The sequence below is a fragment of the Staurois parvus genome, unplaced genomic scaffold, assembly GCF_062004578.1.
Source record: "Staurois parvus isolate SC_StPar_1 unplaced genomic scaffold, SC_StPar_1.0 ptg000147l, whole genome shotgun sequence".
Lineage (NCBI taxonomy): Eukaryota > Metazoa > Chordata > Amphibia > Anura > Ranidae > Staurois > Staurois parvus.
In genome coordinates, this window is record NW_028317943.1 from 612,064 (window position 1) to 630,427 (window position 18,364).

The following is an 18,364-nucleotide window of genomic DNA, read 5'->3' on the forward strand; positions in this document are numbered from 1 at the left end:
AATTTTGTTAATAAAGTAAGCTATGAACAATATATACAAAGAAAGATATACTGTAGCTATAGATATTTAAAATTTACATTTTGGATAATGTTATCATAAATCAGAAAACAGTCTAATTGCCCCAGAACATTGTCCCGATGAGAGCCTTAACGTCTGCATTTTTCTTTTATCTCATTACTTGCGGCTTTGCATAAGTAAATACTGTACATCAGTGCTTTCAGATGTTTCAATGCATATAAATCACCTTTCACTGATCAGAGTTCATTGCTAAAACAAAAAAAGCATGCAAATGTATTTCTGGCACAAATACAATAGACATGTTCTATGTTATACCATGTTTTTTCATGGATGCATATATATGTATAGTGGTACAGAAACTGGATAAAGGTTTCCAAAATCCAGTAATGAAGGAGTGTGCCTGAATATGTCTTGCATGAAATGAAACCCTGCAGGAAAAATTAAGGCAATTTAACTGGGCTGCACTTTTTTTGTGTGTGAATCCATATATAGCGAGCTGCGTTAGCAGCAGTATCAGCTCCTGCTACTCAGCCTGTAGTTTAAAGTCACACTGTTCTATGACAGTTATCCCTGAGAACGTTCTCTTGGATCTGTGGCAGCTTAACACGGGTGACAGTGTGACCTATGACAACTCAAAAACTGAATTCTGATTAGCCAAGCACACAGAGGGCACTGAGCCCTGGAGGAATTCCTGCTCAATAAAACAAAGCACCTTTTATGTTTCTCTTTGAGGTTGAAGCAAAGCTAATTGACAAATTGGACAGCCTAATGTCTGAAGGAAGAGGTGACGAAACCTACCGGGAGCTCTTCAACAGTATGTAAGTAATCCTGAAAATGTAATTCACTCAAATTTTTATACTTGGAGCTGGTGAACTAAATATGTCAATGTTCTATTACAGATCAGTCTAATCACTGTATGGCTCATCTTTGTAAATGTAACTACAGTATCTAGAGGGGCTGCTAATGCAGAATCTGTTGAGTTGTAGTTTATTGATGAAAAAGAATGAGAAGGTTATGTGTGGGTGGTGAGCTGGCATGTTGTGTTTACTGGAGAAGGTATAAAAGGTACCAAACAGATGCTTCAGTGAGTTTTTTTTTTTCTGTGTTGGTTTAAATTGCCAAGAAATATGCTGTTTGTCATCACTCGAACTTCTGTGTATTACTAATGAGTTGTTTTTAGCAGTACTGGATGAGTGTACGCGCTTGTGTGCGTGTAGTATTTACTATGTTTCCCGTTTTTTTTTATTCCTAACTCAGTTGTGCTTTTTTTTTTTTGTACCATCCAGAACATCCTGTATGAGTATATTGAAGGTATTTCTTTCTGCTGGTCTAATTCAGGCTTTAGGGAAGAGAATTCTTGTGAGGGATGCTGTTTCTCTGTACTTGCTGTGTATGGTGCTTCTGGCGTTCTCTAATTAGCAGCATATAAAACTGCTGTAAATCTCCAATAAAACACTGATCGCTTTTAATGTGCTACACGCTTCTATGTGACTGAAGACCTTTCATCACTCTTCATTGATTCTTTAAATTCAGAATTCAGAGTGAATGTGAATTTTATTTATGAAATGAAATCTGTTATAATGTTAACCATTTTAGGTTCTAACCAACACAGCACTTTGTACTGCGCATAAAATCTGCTGTTTTGTAATTTTACTTTTTTAAATGGCTATTATTTTATAAATAAGCCTTGTTGGTTGCATTGCCCTGCATCCTGTGTGATGAACTAATGGATTAGGCACAAACCTAGCCATGAATTTTCTGTGGATGAACAGAGGCACAGGAATGCATTGGGGCTCATTTATTAAAGGCAAATATACTGTGCACTTTGCAAGTGCAGTTACTCCTGAGCTTAGTAAATGAGGTAAAGCTTTACTTTGCAAAGAATACCCAATCACATGCAAGGAAAATAGAAAGCAGCATTTTTGCTTGCACATGATTGGATGATAGAAGTCAGCAGAACTTCCCCTCATTTACTAAGATCTGGAGCAAATTCACTTGCAGTGCATAGTATATTTGCCTTTAGTAAATCAACCCCACAATCTTATGATGTTGTATTTAAAGCAGAGCTCCACCCAAAAGGGGAATTTCCACTTTAAGTCTTTTGCCCCCTTGCTCCCCATTAAGGATTGTTACCTTTGGGGAGCGGGTACCCGAATTCGACATGTAGCTGCTCCCAATTCCTCTGCGATCGCCTAAGGCGATCAGAAGCAGAAGCTGTTACCCCTCCCTTCCTGTACTCTTCTGGGACATGTGACAGGCCCCAGAAGACTACGGGGCAATTCACAAAGCGCAGCGCTTCTTGCTCATGTGCAGTGGGCACCCGTCTGTGAAGCTCTCACAGCCGGGTGCCCACACTGAAGATGCCGGCACCAGCGAGAGAAGACGGCTGTGAAATCAGCCATAGTGAGGACACCACTGGACCGAGGGACAGGTAAGTGGCTGTATTTTAAAAGTCAGCAACTACAGTTTTTGTAGCTGCTGACTTTTAATTTTTTTTCCTTTTTTTTCAGCTGAAACTTTGTCGAGAGTTTTGGAAATAAGCATTAACATTTAATTCTATGCCACTGTAGTATATACAGTTTTTTGTTCACGCAAGTTATATTCATTTACATCCACCATGTGTTTATTTACTGCTAGTCTGTATGCAGGTTATATTAATAGCTGCAGCCACAGTTTTTACATAAATGACTATTCAGGGAAAAGTCCAACACTGATCTAATGAAGGGCAGCCATTTGGGACCTGTTCAAGAAACCAGCTCTTAATGTGGTTATGTGGGCAGCAGTTGGCAGCAGTAAATTTAGTGCAGCTGCCACCTGTGATAAAATCTTGTAAAGAGGGAAAGGAGTGATGGCTTCTGTAATTGTTTGGCAATTCTGGATGCATGCTTCAGTCTGTTAAAAAAATATATTACTTAAAGCAGGGACTATATACACAATTCTATTTTAATTAAACAGGTAGTAAACTTAAAATGTATGTACGTAGTATATTATATTAATAGTGCTGTCATCTGTCTGTTATCTATGTCAAAGTTCCCATGCCTGTACATAACATGCTTTGAAAAATTATCCAGGCCCTAGTTACTAATTATATTTCATTCCTAGACTGAATTATATTATGTGATGGGGTAAAGTGGATGGTGTTCTGCATTAGAAAAAGTAAACAAACAATTGACAAAATGTACTATCCTTACAGGAATTGAATACTGGTGTTCTATTAGTTCTAAGTTTAGCCAAGGTAAACTTAAAAATTCCTGAAGAAGTAATGTTAGGCTTAAAGATCGGTGCTGTTCCAGTACTTAATTAATGGGGTAGGTATCTCCACCAGGCTCCATCCTTAACATTCTGTTTGCAGTCAAAAATCTAGATAAACTGGACATTATTGAGGTCAGTATTTATCCAGCAGTAACAACCATGCTCAATTAGCAGTCCCTACTCTACTCAATGCTGGCTTTTGAGAAGGAGAACATGATACCAAGGCAGGACTCGGCTTTCAAACTGGGGATGCTGATCTCATTCTTGCAGCTGACAATCGTGAAGTATCAATGTGATCATGAAATAGTTGCCTTACATTTGGGTTCCACCAGTAAATTGTTACAATAATTGCCACATTTTGTGGAAAAAAACTCCAATGTTGAATAACTGTTTTAAGACATAATCCTATCAGCTGTGGAATAAAGGATTGAAGAGTATTGTATAAAGGAAATGTCTAAACTAGGAAAAGGGTACAAAAAAAGTCTGAAGGGCATATTTTTAGTACTGTGAATCTGACAATCACTAAACATCGCTGCAGGAAAATCTAGGTGCATGTGCTTTGAATGACAGTGATTCACCACCAGTGAATTTTTGGTCAAAGTCACATCACTGCTTTATAAATATGGCCCTTAGAGCCCATTAACACTGTGTGAATTTACCTGCCTTTTTTTGCATGAAAAAACACAGGTAACTGCAATAATACATATAAAACAATAGTTTTTTTTGTGTCATGTTCACATCAGAACATGGTTGCATAATATTGCACTACTCTGCTCAGGTCTGCATGTCACTGCTGAAAAGCATAGTGCACCATACTTCTGTGCAGTACTATGTCTAAGAGGTGTAATGTGTTAAAAAATTTTTTTTTTTTGTTTATCTACACACGCGTGGTGGATCTTTGAGACATTGTATTCTGAGAGTAGGAACTCTTTGCTATCAGAATACACTGATCAGTGGCTGCAGCCACTGATCAAGAAACCCTTAGATAGAGGTCTATTGAGCAGGAATGGCCACACATGGATCAAAATTCGGCTGGTCCCTGCTGAGCCTTACAAATTTTGATTAATCTTTGGCCAGTTTGACAATACAGTGGTTTGGGAACAAAAAAGGTTGGCATTCCTGCAGTGGTTTGATCAAACCTTTATCTTGGTTCAGATGAGAATTTGTGAAACTGGTAGAAAATAACTGTTTACAGGCAATATCTAGTAGTTAAAAAAAAATTATACATCTCTTTATTACCGTTTATGTACTATAGTTTTGAGTATTCTATAATATTGAAATACTCAAACTGCTATACATAAAATTCCATAGTTCCATGTTATGAACATGAACAGAAGGTTATGGGAGATCCAGAATGTTACATTTATTACTGGAAAAGGAGTTGGATACATTTCAATAGCCAGCTCTGCTCCTCCCCCTCCCCCTCTCTGGCCTACACACTCTCCATGAGTACTTTGAGCCCTAGCATGATTCATTTACCATTGATAGTCCATCACTGTATGCACAGTTTTTTTAACTGATTTATTGCCTTCTAAAGGTAAACTTTTTTCTTTTAGCCAAAATTTGACATTTCTGCTTTCCAGTTTGCGCAAGTATGGCATAGCAGTGCCTATAGTTAGTTATATATATATATATATATATATATATATATATATATATATATATATATATATATAATTAATTCTTACTTATATTACAGTTTTATTTATATGTGATGTCATTTTGTTGATGATTGGTATACATAGGCATCATTTCCATGGTCCTTTTATTTTTAATTTAAATAGTTAGCTAGTCATGCATGGATTGAAATTCATCCAGTTCAACAGGGACTGGCTGAATTTCGGGTCTTGTTGGGGCACTGTGGTTGTACAGAAGTCAATCTACCTATCAACTGCTGTACAACTGCCTTGTAGGAATTTCCCCACTCGATCAGCATATCAGGCTATATCCTGCAACACTGATCAATGTATTCTGATGGTGGGGGAGTCTCCCTGCTATCAGAATACAATAGCCCAGTGGGAAGGATTCTCCCATCCACCTCCTAGTGTTTGGATTGGGGAATCTTGTCATTTTTTTCATCCGTGGGTTGCTTTAGCATGTACATGGATGTTTTGGAACCCATTCATGTTTGATCACTTTATGACTGGTTGGTATAATTAAACAGCTGGTTGGTGCCTCTATTGTGGCTGATGAATGCACCTCTTTGTGTGTGCTCACGCGTCTGCCTGTCTCTCGTACAGGCCTACTATTGGATACAGCAGATCACAGGCAAAATGTACAGAGCCAAAGAGAGTGGTTCTGTACCAACTGATTGCTGTGACACTGAGATTACAATTGTAAACAGAGTAATATTCACATTGATGAGCCTTCCCTGTCCTCTCACAACAGAGTAGGAGAGAAAGAGGGATTTAATGAATAAATCCACTCATTAAATTGTTTAACTTAGTGATCTAAGGTAAAGCAGGTTGGTTAAAGGGCCATTGACCACCAATGCTGGGGGATTTCAATTGCCACTGTCCACTAATGATGTGCAGCAGGGAATGGGGGTTTCAAATTGTCACTGATCAACAGTGATTGTTGGATTGTTTTCAGGTTTTTTTTTTTTAAGTGCCACTGACTACCAAAAATTGTGGAATTGTTTTGAGGTGATTTTAAAGTTTTTTGGGTTTATCCTTGACATCTAACTACTGCACACAGTGCAATTTCAGTGCACTGCAATTCCTCCTCTAGAGAATTTTCTTCCACTAATAACCGAATACCTGCACTAGGTTTCAGTGGGTGACTTTTGAAGGCTAAACTTTATTTTTTAACCACCTCAATACTGACATTGCTAAAGTTAAAGAATTCCCAAAACAAATAATTATTAAATGCTCTGTCGGGGGAAAAAAAAAATGGTTTCAGTGTTACATGACCATGTGATTGGTAGCCAAAATATCACAGCACTGCAAAAAGGTCTGGACGGAAAAGGGGTGTAACATGCTGCTCTTGAAGTTGTTAAGGGACAAATATATCATCAGTGTTTTTTTTTTTTTCTAAATAATTACTTTGGCTAAAAGCCGGTGCGGTGTGACATTGTAGCACATGGACTGTTCAGCAGATGATTTTGTATTGACTCAGCTGAGGACAAAGCACAAGTTCAACTAACTGTGCTGGTAGGCATTGTGCTGTATCATTGTATGTAGTATTTCTGAAGCCAAATAGCATACTAAATACAGTTAGCAGTATTAAAGATTAGGCTATATTGCTCATGATTCAAATATTCCTAACAATGTAGCACAGGATAAACAGATCTTCCTTGCTGTATTACAGAAAATCTTAAAACTTCTGTAATTACTCTTGCTTTATTGGACCACTTTTTTGGGGTGCATCTGGATTTAAGGCAACATGATCTTTTTAACCTGTATTTTCTCATAGACAGTAGTGTAAATTATTTTTATGATTTGTATTATGTATGTAAACCTGAAGAGGTAAAAATAGTGAGAGACATAAGGTGAGAGTAGCAGGAGACATCCGAAAGCAATCTTTGTTGGTAACAATTTGGCGAGCCAGGTTGGAATAGTTTTCCTAAATGCCATTGCTCCTTAAATTTATATCTAAACCCAAACTGGATGGAATATAGATAAATACATCTAAATCATTGTGTTTTGAAAAACAGCTTTCATGTTTTTTTTTTTTTAATTAAATACTGTTTTTACCTGTTTTCACCTCAACATTGATACTTTCCTCCAATTTTTTTTTAGCCACTTCCTGTCTATATGCACTCACTCTAGAATCAGCAACACATCTTTGTACAGAGCAGGCCCCTTGATGATAATAATGGACCATACCTGTACTGTGTGATGTCATTTCTACTTGTAGCCGCTATTAAGAGCATGTATGACAGGATGAAAACCACAGTTGTAGCTCAGTTGTCACCCCATAACAAGACGTGTCTGCAGTAATTGGTAGGGCCTACCATGAGCCCTAACGTGTTACATAAATAATGTTGTGCCACTATATTTGCAATAAATGCCTATTATTCTATGGGGTCTACAGCCTAAAGGAGAGTGTCATCTTCATTAAGGGGACAACAAGTAGATGATTGATTGCTAAGTACCCCTAGACCTTTAGGAATTTAGTTGGATTACCTCTGATGACCTACTTTTTGTATTGTAAATTTAATAGAAAATTTTAATCAAACTATCGACATCGGTCAAACGAGGATAGCCACTCACTTATCAAAATTATAACTGGTCCCTGCTGAACCTCTGAATTTCAGTCAGTTTATAGCCAGATTAATGCCAATCTGATCAAGGGTAACTTCATATAGGTTCATATATAGGCAGTGCATATTCAGGGATGTATATTGTCAGATGTGAAGTCTGTATGATCTGGTTGTATAAGGGTCTGGATAACTTGGTTAAGTCTGAGAGAGAGGACTTTGGCAAAAACACTAATATATGCCTGTAGTACAGAAATGTTTTTTGACTTTTTTTTTCAGGTGGGTCTTTATCTGGTTACCAGGTATTATTTGAATGAAAGTTGCTTTTTCCAAAAGTTGAAAAAACGTTTGAATCGACATTTAGCTTGGCAGTAACGCAGATATGAGATTTTAGTGATTTGGCTTAGATCTACTAAGATAAATGGGTATTGAGGTCGACTTCTATCTTTAATCCATTTTATTTACACACCTGCTAAGTGGAAGTGTTCAGGCTTGCTAGTGAAATGATGATTATTTTGTGACCCGTTGTGAACTTTTTAGTAAACCCCTAATCATTTGTATAAATTGGGCTGGGATGGATCTTTTTTTTTTTTTTTTTTTTTTTTTTAAGTCCTATAAGCTAGGTCGTGTTAACTGTGCCTCCTCCAGTTCTTTAAAAATAATATACTGTAATGTTCAATGTTTGAATTTTTCTGCAGCATGTGCAACGCTCTCAGATTCATACATAATATTGCTTAATTGATCTCACTTTTCTGAAAGCATAAAGGCAATTTTTTTTAATCTTATCTATACAACCATTAATTTAAGTGGTTGTAAAGACTGAAGTATTTTTTTTTCACCTTAATGCATTCTCTGCATTAAGGTTGAAAACCTTCTATTGTCAGCTCCCCTCAGCCCCCCCACCCCCCCCGATACTTATCTGAGCCCAATTATGATTCGGTGCTGCTCTCACTTCCTCCTCACTGGGCTGAGGAGCAGCAGGAACCATTGGCTTCTGCTGCTGTCAATCAAATCCAATGTCTATGGACGTACACAGCGCTGCTTGGATTTGAGCCCGCATGTGTGCCACCATAGGAAGTGGCTTCCTATGGTAGCACACGGAGAAGAAGAGGAGCCAAGAGTGCCATCGGGGGACCTGAGAAGATGAGAATCAGAGCTGCTCTGTGCAAAACTGTTGCACAGGGCAGATAAATATATTTATGTTATTTAAAAAGAAAATTCAAATGTATTATCACTTTAAGGCAATGACACTGCTCAGAACTTGGCATGTGAATTTTCTGGCACAACGTTTGTAAAAGGAATATAAAATTTTTTTTGTTCACATATTTTAAGGCCTTTTTGAAATGGGCAATTCTGCACTCATGCTACCGTGTGACTAGGGATAGCCCAAGCTCCTGCCACAGCTGATCACTGACTTTAGATTGTAGTAGTGAATCCCAACACTTGCCGCAATTTATGCTCCTTTAAAGGTGAACTTGGTGCACAAAAACATTCATTTAAATGTATCCCTTAAAGTGTTACTAAACCCAGGACCCTGCATTCACTATATCTGGTCTCCCACAGTACACAGAACTTGGAAGTGCAATTATGTTAGTAAATATAAACTGCTAAATACTTTTTCTCATCAGCAGTTAGAGCAGTCTTGTGACTTCTGTCAGTGTCCAGCAGAGCACTGGTTAAAGCTTGTAGGAGGGAGCACATATTTAAGTTTGTAGGAGGAGTTTTCTTTCTGCTTTAGGAAGATGCAGAAACCCTTACCTCTGTCTGGACAGTGCTGATTGTCCCTGTGCTGATCACATGCACTCTCCCAAGAAAAAAAAAAAACAACCTCTCTAGCAATACACACCAAACTCAGTATGTGCAGAGTGACTCCACATGAAATGTCTTATCAGGAGATAAGAGGGGGACACTGGAATCAGGAGAGGATCAGAGAAGTCAAGATCAAACAGCCTTTTAACACAATTAATAGGATTAACCCCTTAGGTTCCACAGTGAGTATAACAAGCATGCTTTACTGCATATACAGACTGATTTTACTGTTGTGGGTTTAGTAACACTTTAACATCTGCACAGTATGTAAACCCACTTTGTGTGCTCCTAATGCCTTTGCAAGCCAGTTATTACCATAAAAAACTAGCAGTGGGTCGAATGAAAAAAATTACTCCTTTTCCATATTCATGTGAATGAGAGAATCCTCTCTGAATGATTGTATTTTGACAGTGAGGGTACCTCCACGCTGTCAGAATACACTGATCAGTGCTGCTGGCTATAGCCAGTAGCACCGATTGAACAGCGAAATTCCGACAGGGCAGCTGTACAGAAGTCAATCAGTAGATCATCTTCTGTGCCACCACCCTATCCATACATGGATCCAAATTAAGCCAGTCCCTGTTGAACCTGGTGAATTTTGATCTATGTATGGCTGGCTTTAGATTTTGGTCAGCTTTTTATTGTTGCCTGTGGCCTCAGTTTGGAGATTTCTTTTCACCTTTCTGTGCAGGAAGAACAGGAAGTGAGGGAAAATCTCTGCACTGCTCTCTTGACAGATGTATAGAAAAGTCAGAATTGAGGGAAAGTTCCCCTTATGTGGACAAATAAATAACAAAAAAACTACAACAGTGCGGAAGGTTTAGAAATGATGTCTTCATGAGGGAAATTTCCAATCCCTTTATGTTGAGGTGACAGGTTTCAGGCAGAACAGAAAAAAAGATTATTCTCTTCTCTGGGTCGACAGCATTTACAGTCTTCTCATCTTCTCAGCATTCTCATAGCATTTTGAACCGAACAGAAATTGAACTCCCTTTCCTGCTCCAAATTATAAAAAATTGCCTTTACTACTTATTTCAAATCAATAATTTCATACTTGCTTTATGTATTTATTCATTGTGTGTATAATCAGAACATTTTTTTATCACTGCTTCCTGGATTAGAATTCCTCTGTTTGGGCCTTATCCTAGGTAAGATACTTTTACAGCAAAGTAAATGCCTGCAGCTCTTTCTAGTGAGTCCATAATAGGCTCATTTCACAACGCTTTAACACCAGCCTAAGTCACTCTATTTTTGGCTGTGTGACTAATTTTCTAGGTTTTTTTTTTACACTCAACTTAAATTGACTGTTAATCATGGTTACTTATCTTGGAGTATTGGCTTTGTGAATCAAGCATCTTCTATATTGAGAGTTCAGTGGATTTATTACTTGCCCTAACCTCGAGTTTCAATATAATAGGTTACCTTCTATGCGTTTGCCTTAACACACACATAGATTCTTACAATAGAAACGTACACATACGGGAAGGGGTCGATGTATAAAACATTCACTGAACAAATGTGACAAACCTCTGCACAGCTCCATGGAAACTTGCTGTATATTTTATAATATAATTATCTTCTAAGATCATAATCACCATCTAATGGCCATAATGCATTATATATCTATTTATTTCTATACCTAAACACATTATGGCCACTAGATTTCGATTACGATCATAGGAGATAATTATATTCCACAGAATACAGCAAGCTTCGTTAGAGATTTGCAGATGGTTGCCACATTCGTCTGTTGAACCTTTTGTACATTTGTTCATTTTACAGCTGCTTTGCCAAAAGGCTGAAGTAAGATTCTGATCTGCAATGTGAATCTTTCTAACCCATGTTTGTGAAAAATACTGCCCTATTTAGACCTAATATGCTCTAATCATCTTCCAGTATATGGGCACCTCTGCATTTTGTACTCCTCTGTATCTACAGACTATAGTGCACATATACTTTATGTATTCTCACAAACAGAAAGAGCTGTATCTGAGGAATATGGCGGATAACATATATGTATCATAAGGTATTAAACTAATCAGACAATAAAATTTAGGTCTGTTTTCATTTTTGACAGCGCTTATTTGAAAATCACTAGTGACTGCAGAGCAAATCCAGTAGTACCTGTGTTACACTTTGATTCAGGAGATCCCCTATGGTTGCTCATTTGAACAATAAAACAGTATAAAAATAAAAAGATAAACCTGCTCAAGGTGTACTGTACACATGTGCTTCTCCGTGTGCTAACTCAATGTTTATATTTCAGCTTACTGAAAAAAATTGAACGGGAAACATGGAGAGAAAGTGGTGTATCGTTAATTGCCACTGTAACACGACTTATGGAGAGACTGCTGGACTACAGGTGAGTGATTGATAACCTCACAAGAAAATACCATTAATGCTGTGAAAGGGATGTACATTCTGTGATGTGTTTGGAAATACAGCCATTTAATTTGGAGAAATGTCTTGGTGTAGGAAATACAACAGGTGTTGGTAACTGAGGAGCACATTGAATACTTAGATCCTGAGGTTGTAGGAATGTAATCAGGACTAGATTTCATTAAGCAGGGTGTTGTCATACCTATAAGTGTTTAGGAGAAACACCTGAAATGACATTCAAGCCTACTGTGTGTTCCTGGAACACACTGGGTAAATGGGGAGTACATAATAGTAACATGTTAACCCTTACACCTTAACAACTTCCATACCGGGTACTTTTACCCCCTTCCTGCCCAGGCCATTTTTCAGGTTTCAGCGCTCTCACACTTTGAATGACAATTGCGCGGTCATACAACATTGTACCCAAACTAAAATTTTATCATTTTTTTCACACAATTAGAGCTTTCTTTTGGTGGTATTTAATCACCGCCGGGGTTTTTATTTTTTGCTAAATTAACAATAAATTGAAGATTTTGAAAAAAAACACGTTTTTCTTTGTTTCTGTTCTAAAAGTTTGCAAATAAATAATTTTTCTTCATAAATTTAGGCCGAGATGTATTCTGCTACATGTCTTTGGTGAAAATAACCCAAATTAGGATGTATTTTTTAGTTTGTAGGAAAGTTATAGAGTTCACAAACTATGGTATATATCTGAATATTGATCAATCCTGAAGTACTGACGGCCAATCTAATTTCTTGAGATCCAAGAATGTCAGAACAGTACAGATATCCTCCAAATGACCCCTTTTTGCAAAGTAGACAGTCTGACGTACTTCATAAGAGGAATGGCGAGTTTTTTGAAGTTGTATTTTTTTTGTCATAATTTTTCGGAAAATGAAAAAAATTATTTTCACCATTTTGTTTTTACATACTGTCACCAGTGCAGTACAGCATCATCATATAACTGGCATGGCGGTGATCAGGGACACTGACTGGTGACAGTATGAAAAAAAAAAATATATATATATATATTTTTATTATTTTTAATTTTTTATTACTTTTTTTTTAAAGATTTTTTTTCATATTTCACTATGACCAAAGTAGTACAATGTTACCATAGTAACATTGTACAACTTTGGGGAAGTGATCAGTATTTGTTTTTGTTTTTTTTACACAATTTTCTTTTAGCAAAGAATTACTTTGCTATAAGCAAGCATTTACCTGAATGACATCGATTCATTCAGGGTTTTGGTTTTTTTTTTGTGCATAACTGTGATTTGGCCACAGCTAATCACATGACATGTGCATGTGACCTGCTGTGACCATTCACAGCTAGACACTAGTATACAATGGATGGCATGAATGAAGCCATCCATTGTATACAACTGTCATGTGACCTGCTGTGATTGGTCACAGCAGGTCACATGGGACCGGCAACGGGGCCCGGTACTCAGATCTGTCATCGGCCGTGTAGGAGGTACACGGCCGGTGACAGATCGCGCTGCTGCGCAGCTCTGCAAGCACGCAAACTGTGCATGCCAGGCAGTACGCCATATGGCGTCCACCTAGAAATCTAAAGCATTTTTCCGGCCACCAAACGGCTATTGACCGGGTGACTAATGGTTAAATACGGGTATAACATTTAACATATTATTAAAGGTGAACTTAACCTATAATTTTTTTTTTTATCTGAATATATTGGCAATTAAGGAATCTCTGGAAGGTTTTTAGGGGACAAAAAAACCGTATTTGTTTAAACTAATATCTTCCCCTTTACCCCTTGGCTATTTATTTTGTTTCCTGATTTTTTTTTTTAAACTAAACTTTTCTTTTAATTTTCACTGGTTTTGATTTCTTTTTTTGTAACAATGGATTATTTGTTTTTTAATTGTTTAACACCTTCCCGCCCAGCCTATTGCAGATTGCCGGCCGGGCGGGACTCTCGCCATTGTGACCGAGCATCATATGATGTCCTGTCAAAACGAGCCACTCATGTGGCCTTGGGGCCGCGCAGCTGATTGATCTGTTACTGGCTGTGTCCACGGGACACAGCCGATGACATATCACTGCACCGGCCTGTTGCCAGTGTCATGTGACTGCTGTGACCAATCACAGCAGATCACATGTCAATTGTATACAATGAATGGCTTCCTGCCATGCCATCCATTCTATACAGTTATGTTGTTAGCTGTGACTGGTCAAAGCAGTCACATGATACAGACAGGGCCATTCACAGCCCATCTGTATCATGTGATCAGCTTTGCCTAATCACAACAAAAGACTGAATGAATCCATTTCATTCAGTAACAATGATTGCAAATATCAATGAAATACATTGATATTAGCAATCATAATGTGTTAGAAAAAAAAAATCCTGATCACTTGCCCAGAGTAGTTCAATGTTACTATGGTAATGTTGTATTGCTTTGATCACAGTGTGTTGGAAAAAAAAATTGTAAAAAAAAGAGAAAATAATGTAATATAAATTAAACAAAAAAACCCCACAAATTAAATTATTATTATTTTCATCCAATTTAGCAAATACATTTTGACCTAAATTTATGAAGCAATGTTATTTATTTGCAAAATTTTATAACAGAAATGAAGAAAAGTGCGTGGTTTTTTTTTTTTGTTTTTTGTTTTCAAAAGTTTCAGGTTTTTTTTATTTTATTTAGTAAAAAATAAAAAACCCAGTGGCGATTAAATACCACCAAAAGAAAGCTCTGGGCAGGAAGGAGGTAAAAGTGCCCAATATGGATGTGGTTAAAACACCTTATTTCCTTTAAGGTCCTTATAAATAATTTTGCCATGTTTTGTACAAGAAACATAGTATTGGGGTCATCTATAAATTAGACAGATTATACGTAAATTATAATTTCCATTTTTTATTGACAGAATCACTAGTTTTAAAATGAACACTGGTCAAATTATAAAAAGAAAACTTTATAAATTTTTTTTTGTTTATAGATTGCAAGGAAATAAAACAATTTATGCAAAACAATATGGCCAAAAAAGTCTCTTGTTTCTTCTGAAAAAAATAATATATATTATTTAGTTTTATTTAAATTGATGGCAAATTGTGAAATATAAAAATTGGTCTGGGGGAATTGTCTGTTTCATCAGACAAATTGTTGCATTCAAAAGTTTTTGTCTTTATGCTGTGTGAAGAGGTTTAGAATAAAAAAGCAGTATCATAGGGATGTGGTCTTTTAATCGGTGGGATTTAAAGTGCCAGATTGCTGGTTCTGTAGGCTTCTAAGATGTAAATCTGGTCAGACTTAACTCAAAAGCAAACATTTTGTAATATTACAGCTTACCAATTCTTAGCTGGGTTGGCTGCATTTGTTTTTTGGGTTTTTTTTAGACTTTTTCTTTTTCTTTTCATGATCCAGTCAGTAAGTTAGTTATTTTTCAAAAGAACAAGCTCTCCTGCAAACGTATCAGTTTAGAGGATTGAGACAAACTATTTAGCACTGACAGGGTGCTTAAAATTATCAGCTTTTATTTATGTAAACCCTTTATAAAAAAAAAAAAACATTGCTGTATCTACTTTTGTAATTGCAGTGTGAGCTAGAGTTTGGCTTCAATTCAGTTAGTGTATCTAAATTGTATGATACAGCTAACACATTCCCCCCCCAGACTGATAATGCTGCTGTCCAAACATGCCCCCTGTGCTCATTCATCCAGAGTGTAGGCATTCCAATACAGGAGGTGTGGTATTGGCTAGATCACCAGGTGAAAACGGGGAAAAAAAACCCTAAAAAAAGATAACTATTGCAACCATTTTTTGCTTTAATACCACTTTAATTCAAAAGCCATATAATAGCTTGCCATTTTTCAGAAAGATCATAGTTCTCTGCAGGTACCTGCCATTTCATTTGTGTCGAGTACAAGATTTTTTTTTTTTGGGGGGGGATCTGGAAAGGTGCTCGACACATGGGTTCATTACTTGTCTTAAACGTCAGAATATTTGCTAGCTATGATGGCATTAATTACAATACAAGATAAAAGTATAGACTGTATATAGACTGCAAGAGACCATGCTTAAAACTTGATGGATATTTAGTTTAAAAAAAACTGTACAACAAATGTAATGACAAATGTGTTTGTTTATATACAGCATCAATTGAATGAAATGCAATGTTTTAATTTTCATCTTTAAACACATTTCCAGTTGTACTCACTTCATGTTTTTGTAGGCAAAAGTGCTGCTTATTTTAGCAGTCCCACAGATTTAACAGTGATTGAATACATATGCATTCTTCTATTTATGGAAAAGGTGGGCCATGTTTTAGTGGAAGCAGGTGATTCTGTGTTCTTGCTATTTTTAGGAAACATTTCCTGATGGTGAAATTGCACTGTTTATCTTTGAAATATAGTACCTCAGGATTATCAGAATGTTCTGTTTCCAATTACAGGCTTACTAATAGCTGGAATATGTAATTTTACCATAAATGTCTTCCTTTTAATAGTAAGCATTTTGTATTTTTAGAAATGACACACAGGTTCCCATAAGTGACTGTGCAAAATCATAATATTCCTCTCCGTTTTGCTGTGAAGATTAATAACTTGCTTTTGCATTTGCAGGGACTGCATGAAGATAGGGGAAGTAGATGGGAAGAAGATTGGATGCACTGTTAGTCTATTGGTAGGAAACATACTTTAAATTGGTCAATAGTTTGCCAGCAATGATGTCTTAATGAAAATGTTTTTCATTTAGTTCTTAATGTGCTTTTTATTTCCTCATTAAAACAAACACAATGGCTGCAGTACAAATCTATTCAGGCCGTAATGATGCAAAATGAGTGTTTCTTGCAGGTAGGGGAATAGCTCAAGCCTGTTTAGATTGTCATTGCAGCCCATGTAATTACTTGAGTAAAAAATTGAAAGCTAAAGGTCCTTAATATGCAGAGTATGTTGCTACATTTCCAAATCTGCTGAAAAGTTAAGATGTGAACTTGTCTAGAATCATAAGATGCACTTGCAGCAGCTGTGGTGGCAATGGTAGGATTTGACAGCTGATTGAGGCTTGTTATAGTTACCTGTCAAGAAGCAGTTGCAATGAAATCTTATGATTCTTTTTAACTGCTTAAGTCAGCATGTTATTATTAAAGAACACTTTTCAGTAATTACAAAACTGGCCATTTTTATCATCTTTCTTTTGTCATTTCCCATTTGTTTATAAAATGAACAATTATTTTAATGTGTATACTTTTATAGCTGAATTTGTGCCATATCTGCTTCATGGTCTTAAATAAAGTAGTAAACTTTGTCACACTGTATTGCCGTTGTTTGTCCCATTAAAATAAAGCAAAATATTTCCAACAGCAGTTCTCTAGCAAACATGTGCATCTAGTACAGAATGTTAGGAGAGCAAAGATGCTTTTCCTTAACCACTTCCCGACCGGCCGTTGTATATAAACGGCCAGACAGTGGCACTGCAGGGTCGGGTGGCCGTCTATAAACGGCCTCCCCGCACCCTGCTTGTGCGCGCTCCCTGGGAGCGTGCAGCACCGCGATCCGGTGCCCGCTGTGTCCTCCGGACACAGTGAAACACCGATCATCGGACGGGACCTCTGTACGAGGTCCAGATCATGTGATCACTGATTGGCCAATCAGTGATCACATGCAAAGTAGTAAGCAAGATGTCACTTGTGACATCATTGCTTACTATGTGTGAAATCTGTGAATGATCACAGAGGTCACATGTTACAAGGCTATTCACAAAAGCCTTGTACCATGTGACAAGCTGTGACCAATCACAGCTCACTCTGTATTTCTCAATGAGTGCAGAAATGCACACAGAGAGAAAGAGAAATGATTGCTTTTACATCCTATATGGGTGTAAAAGCAATCAGTGTAAAAAAAAAAAAAAAAAAAAATTCTTTATCACCCCTCACAAGTAGTACAGTGTCACCATGGTGACACTGTACTGCTAGGGTGACAGTATGTAAAAAAAAAATAAAAATAAAAAATAATATAAAAAAAAAAATAAAAATGTAAAAAAAAATGTTTAAAAATTATAATTTTTGCTTATAAACTAATTTGGATTTTTTTTTTTTATTAAAAAGATAACGGAATACATTTTGGCTAAGATTTATGATGAAATATTATTTATTTGCAAAATTTTATAAAAAAAACACTTTTTTAAAAAATTTTTGGACATTTCATTTACATAGCAAAAAAAATACAAATCCCAGTGGTGAATAAATACCACCAAAATAAAGCTTTATCTATCTGAAAAAAATGGTAAAAAATTCATTTGGGTACAGTGTTTCATGACCGCGCAATTGTCATTCAAAGTGTGATAGCACTAAAAGCTGAAAATTGCCCTGGTCAGGAAGGGGGTAAAAGTGTCCGGTCTGGAAGTGGTTAAGTGCTACGGCACTGTATTCCTCACCTTTGTTATAGTCCTAAGATGCAGTACGATGTTGAATTTGAAGATAAAAAAATAAAACTTTGTTATTGGGAGTGGTTTGCTGGTAGATCTGTGGTTCCATCTGACTGTAATATGCGAGTACATCTCATGTGCTATGTGAGAGAGCCTAAACCTGAAAATCTTCAATAAGGCAATTGCTATAACAGATTCTGTCTTGTGCAGATGATCTTCTTTTGTATGTAACTGAAATAACTAGGTGGTGTTTTTCCTCCCTAGATAAAAGAAATATATCTTGTCTGTTTCTATAAGGTGCTATTAAAGCTCTG

General features: G+C 36.7%; 1 protein-coding gene across 2 annotated transcripts in view; it reads left to right on the plus strand.

Moving 5' to 3' along the window:
• Positions 1-18,364, plus strand: part of DOCK4 (dedicator of cytokinesis 4) — a 409,224-nt gene that overhangs the window by 298,100 nt on the left and 92,760 nt on the right. Inside the window, exons 32-35 of one of the 2 annotated variants that reach the window (XM_089673954.1) lie at positions 751-836; positions 10,402-10,428; positions 11,547-11,642; positions 16,247-16,307. In XM_089673954.1, the coding sequence (XP_089530080.1) occupies positions 751-836; positions 10,402-10,428; positions 11,547-11,642; positions 16,247-16,307 (270 nt within the window). The remainder of the gene's footprint in view (positions 1-750; positions 837-10,401; positions 10,429-11,546; positions 11,643-16,246; positions 16,308-18,364) is intronic. The other variant, XM_089673955.1, reaches the window with a different exon arrangement.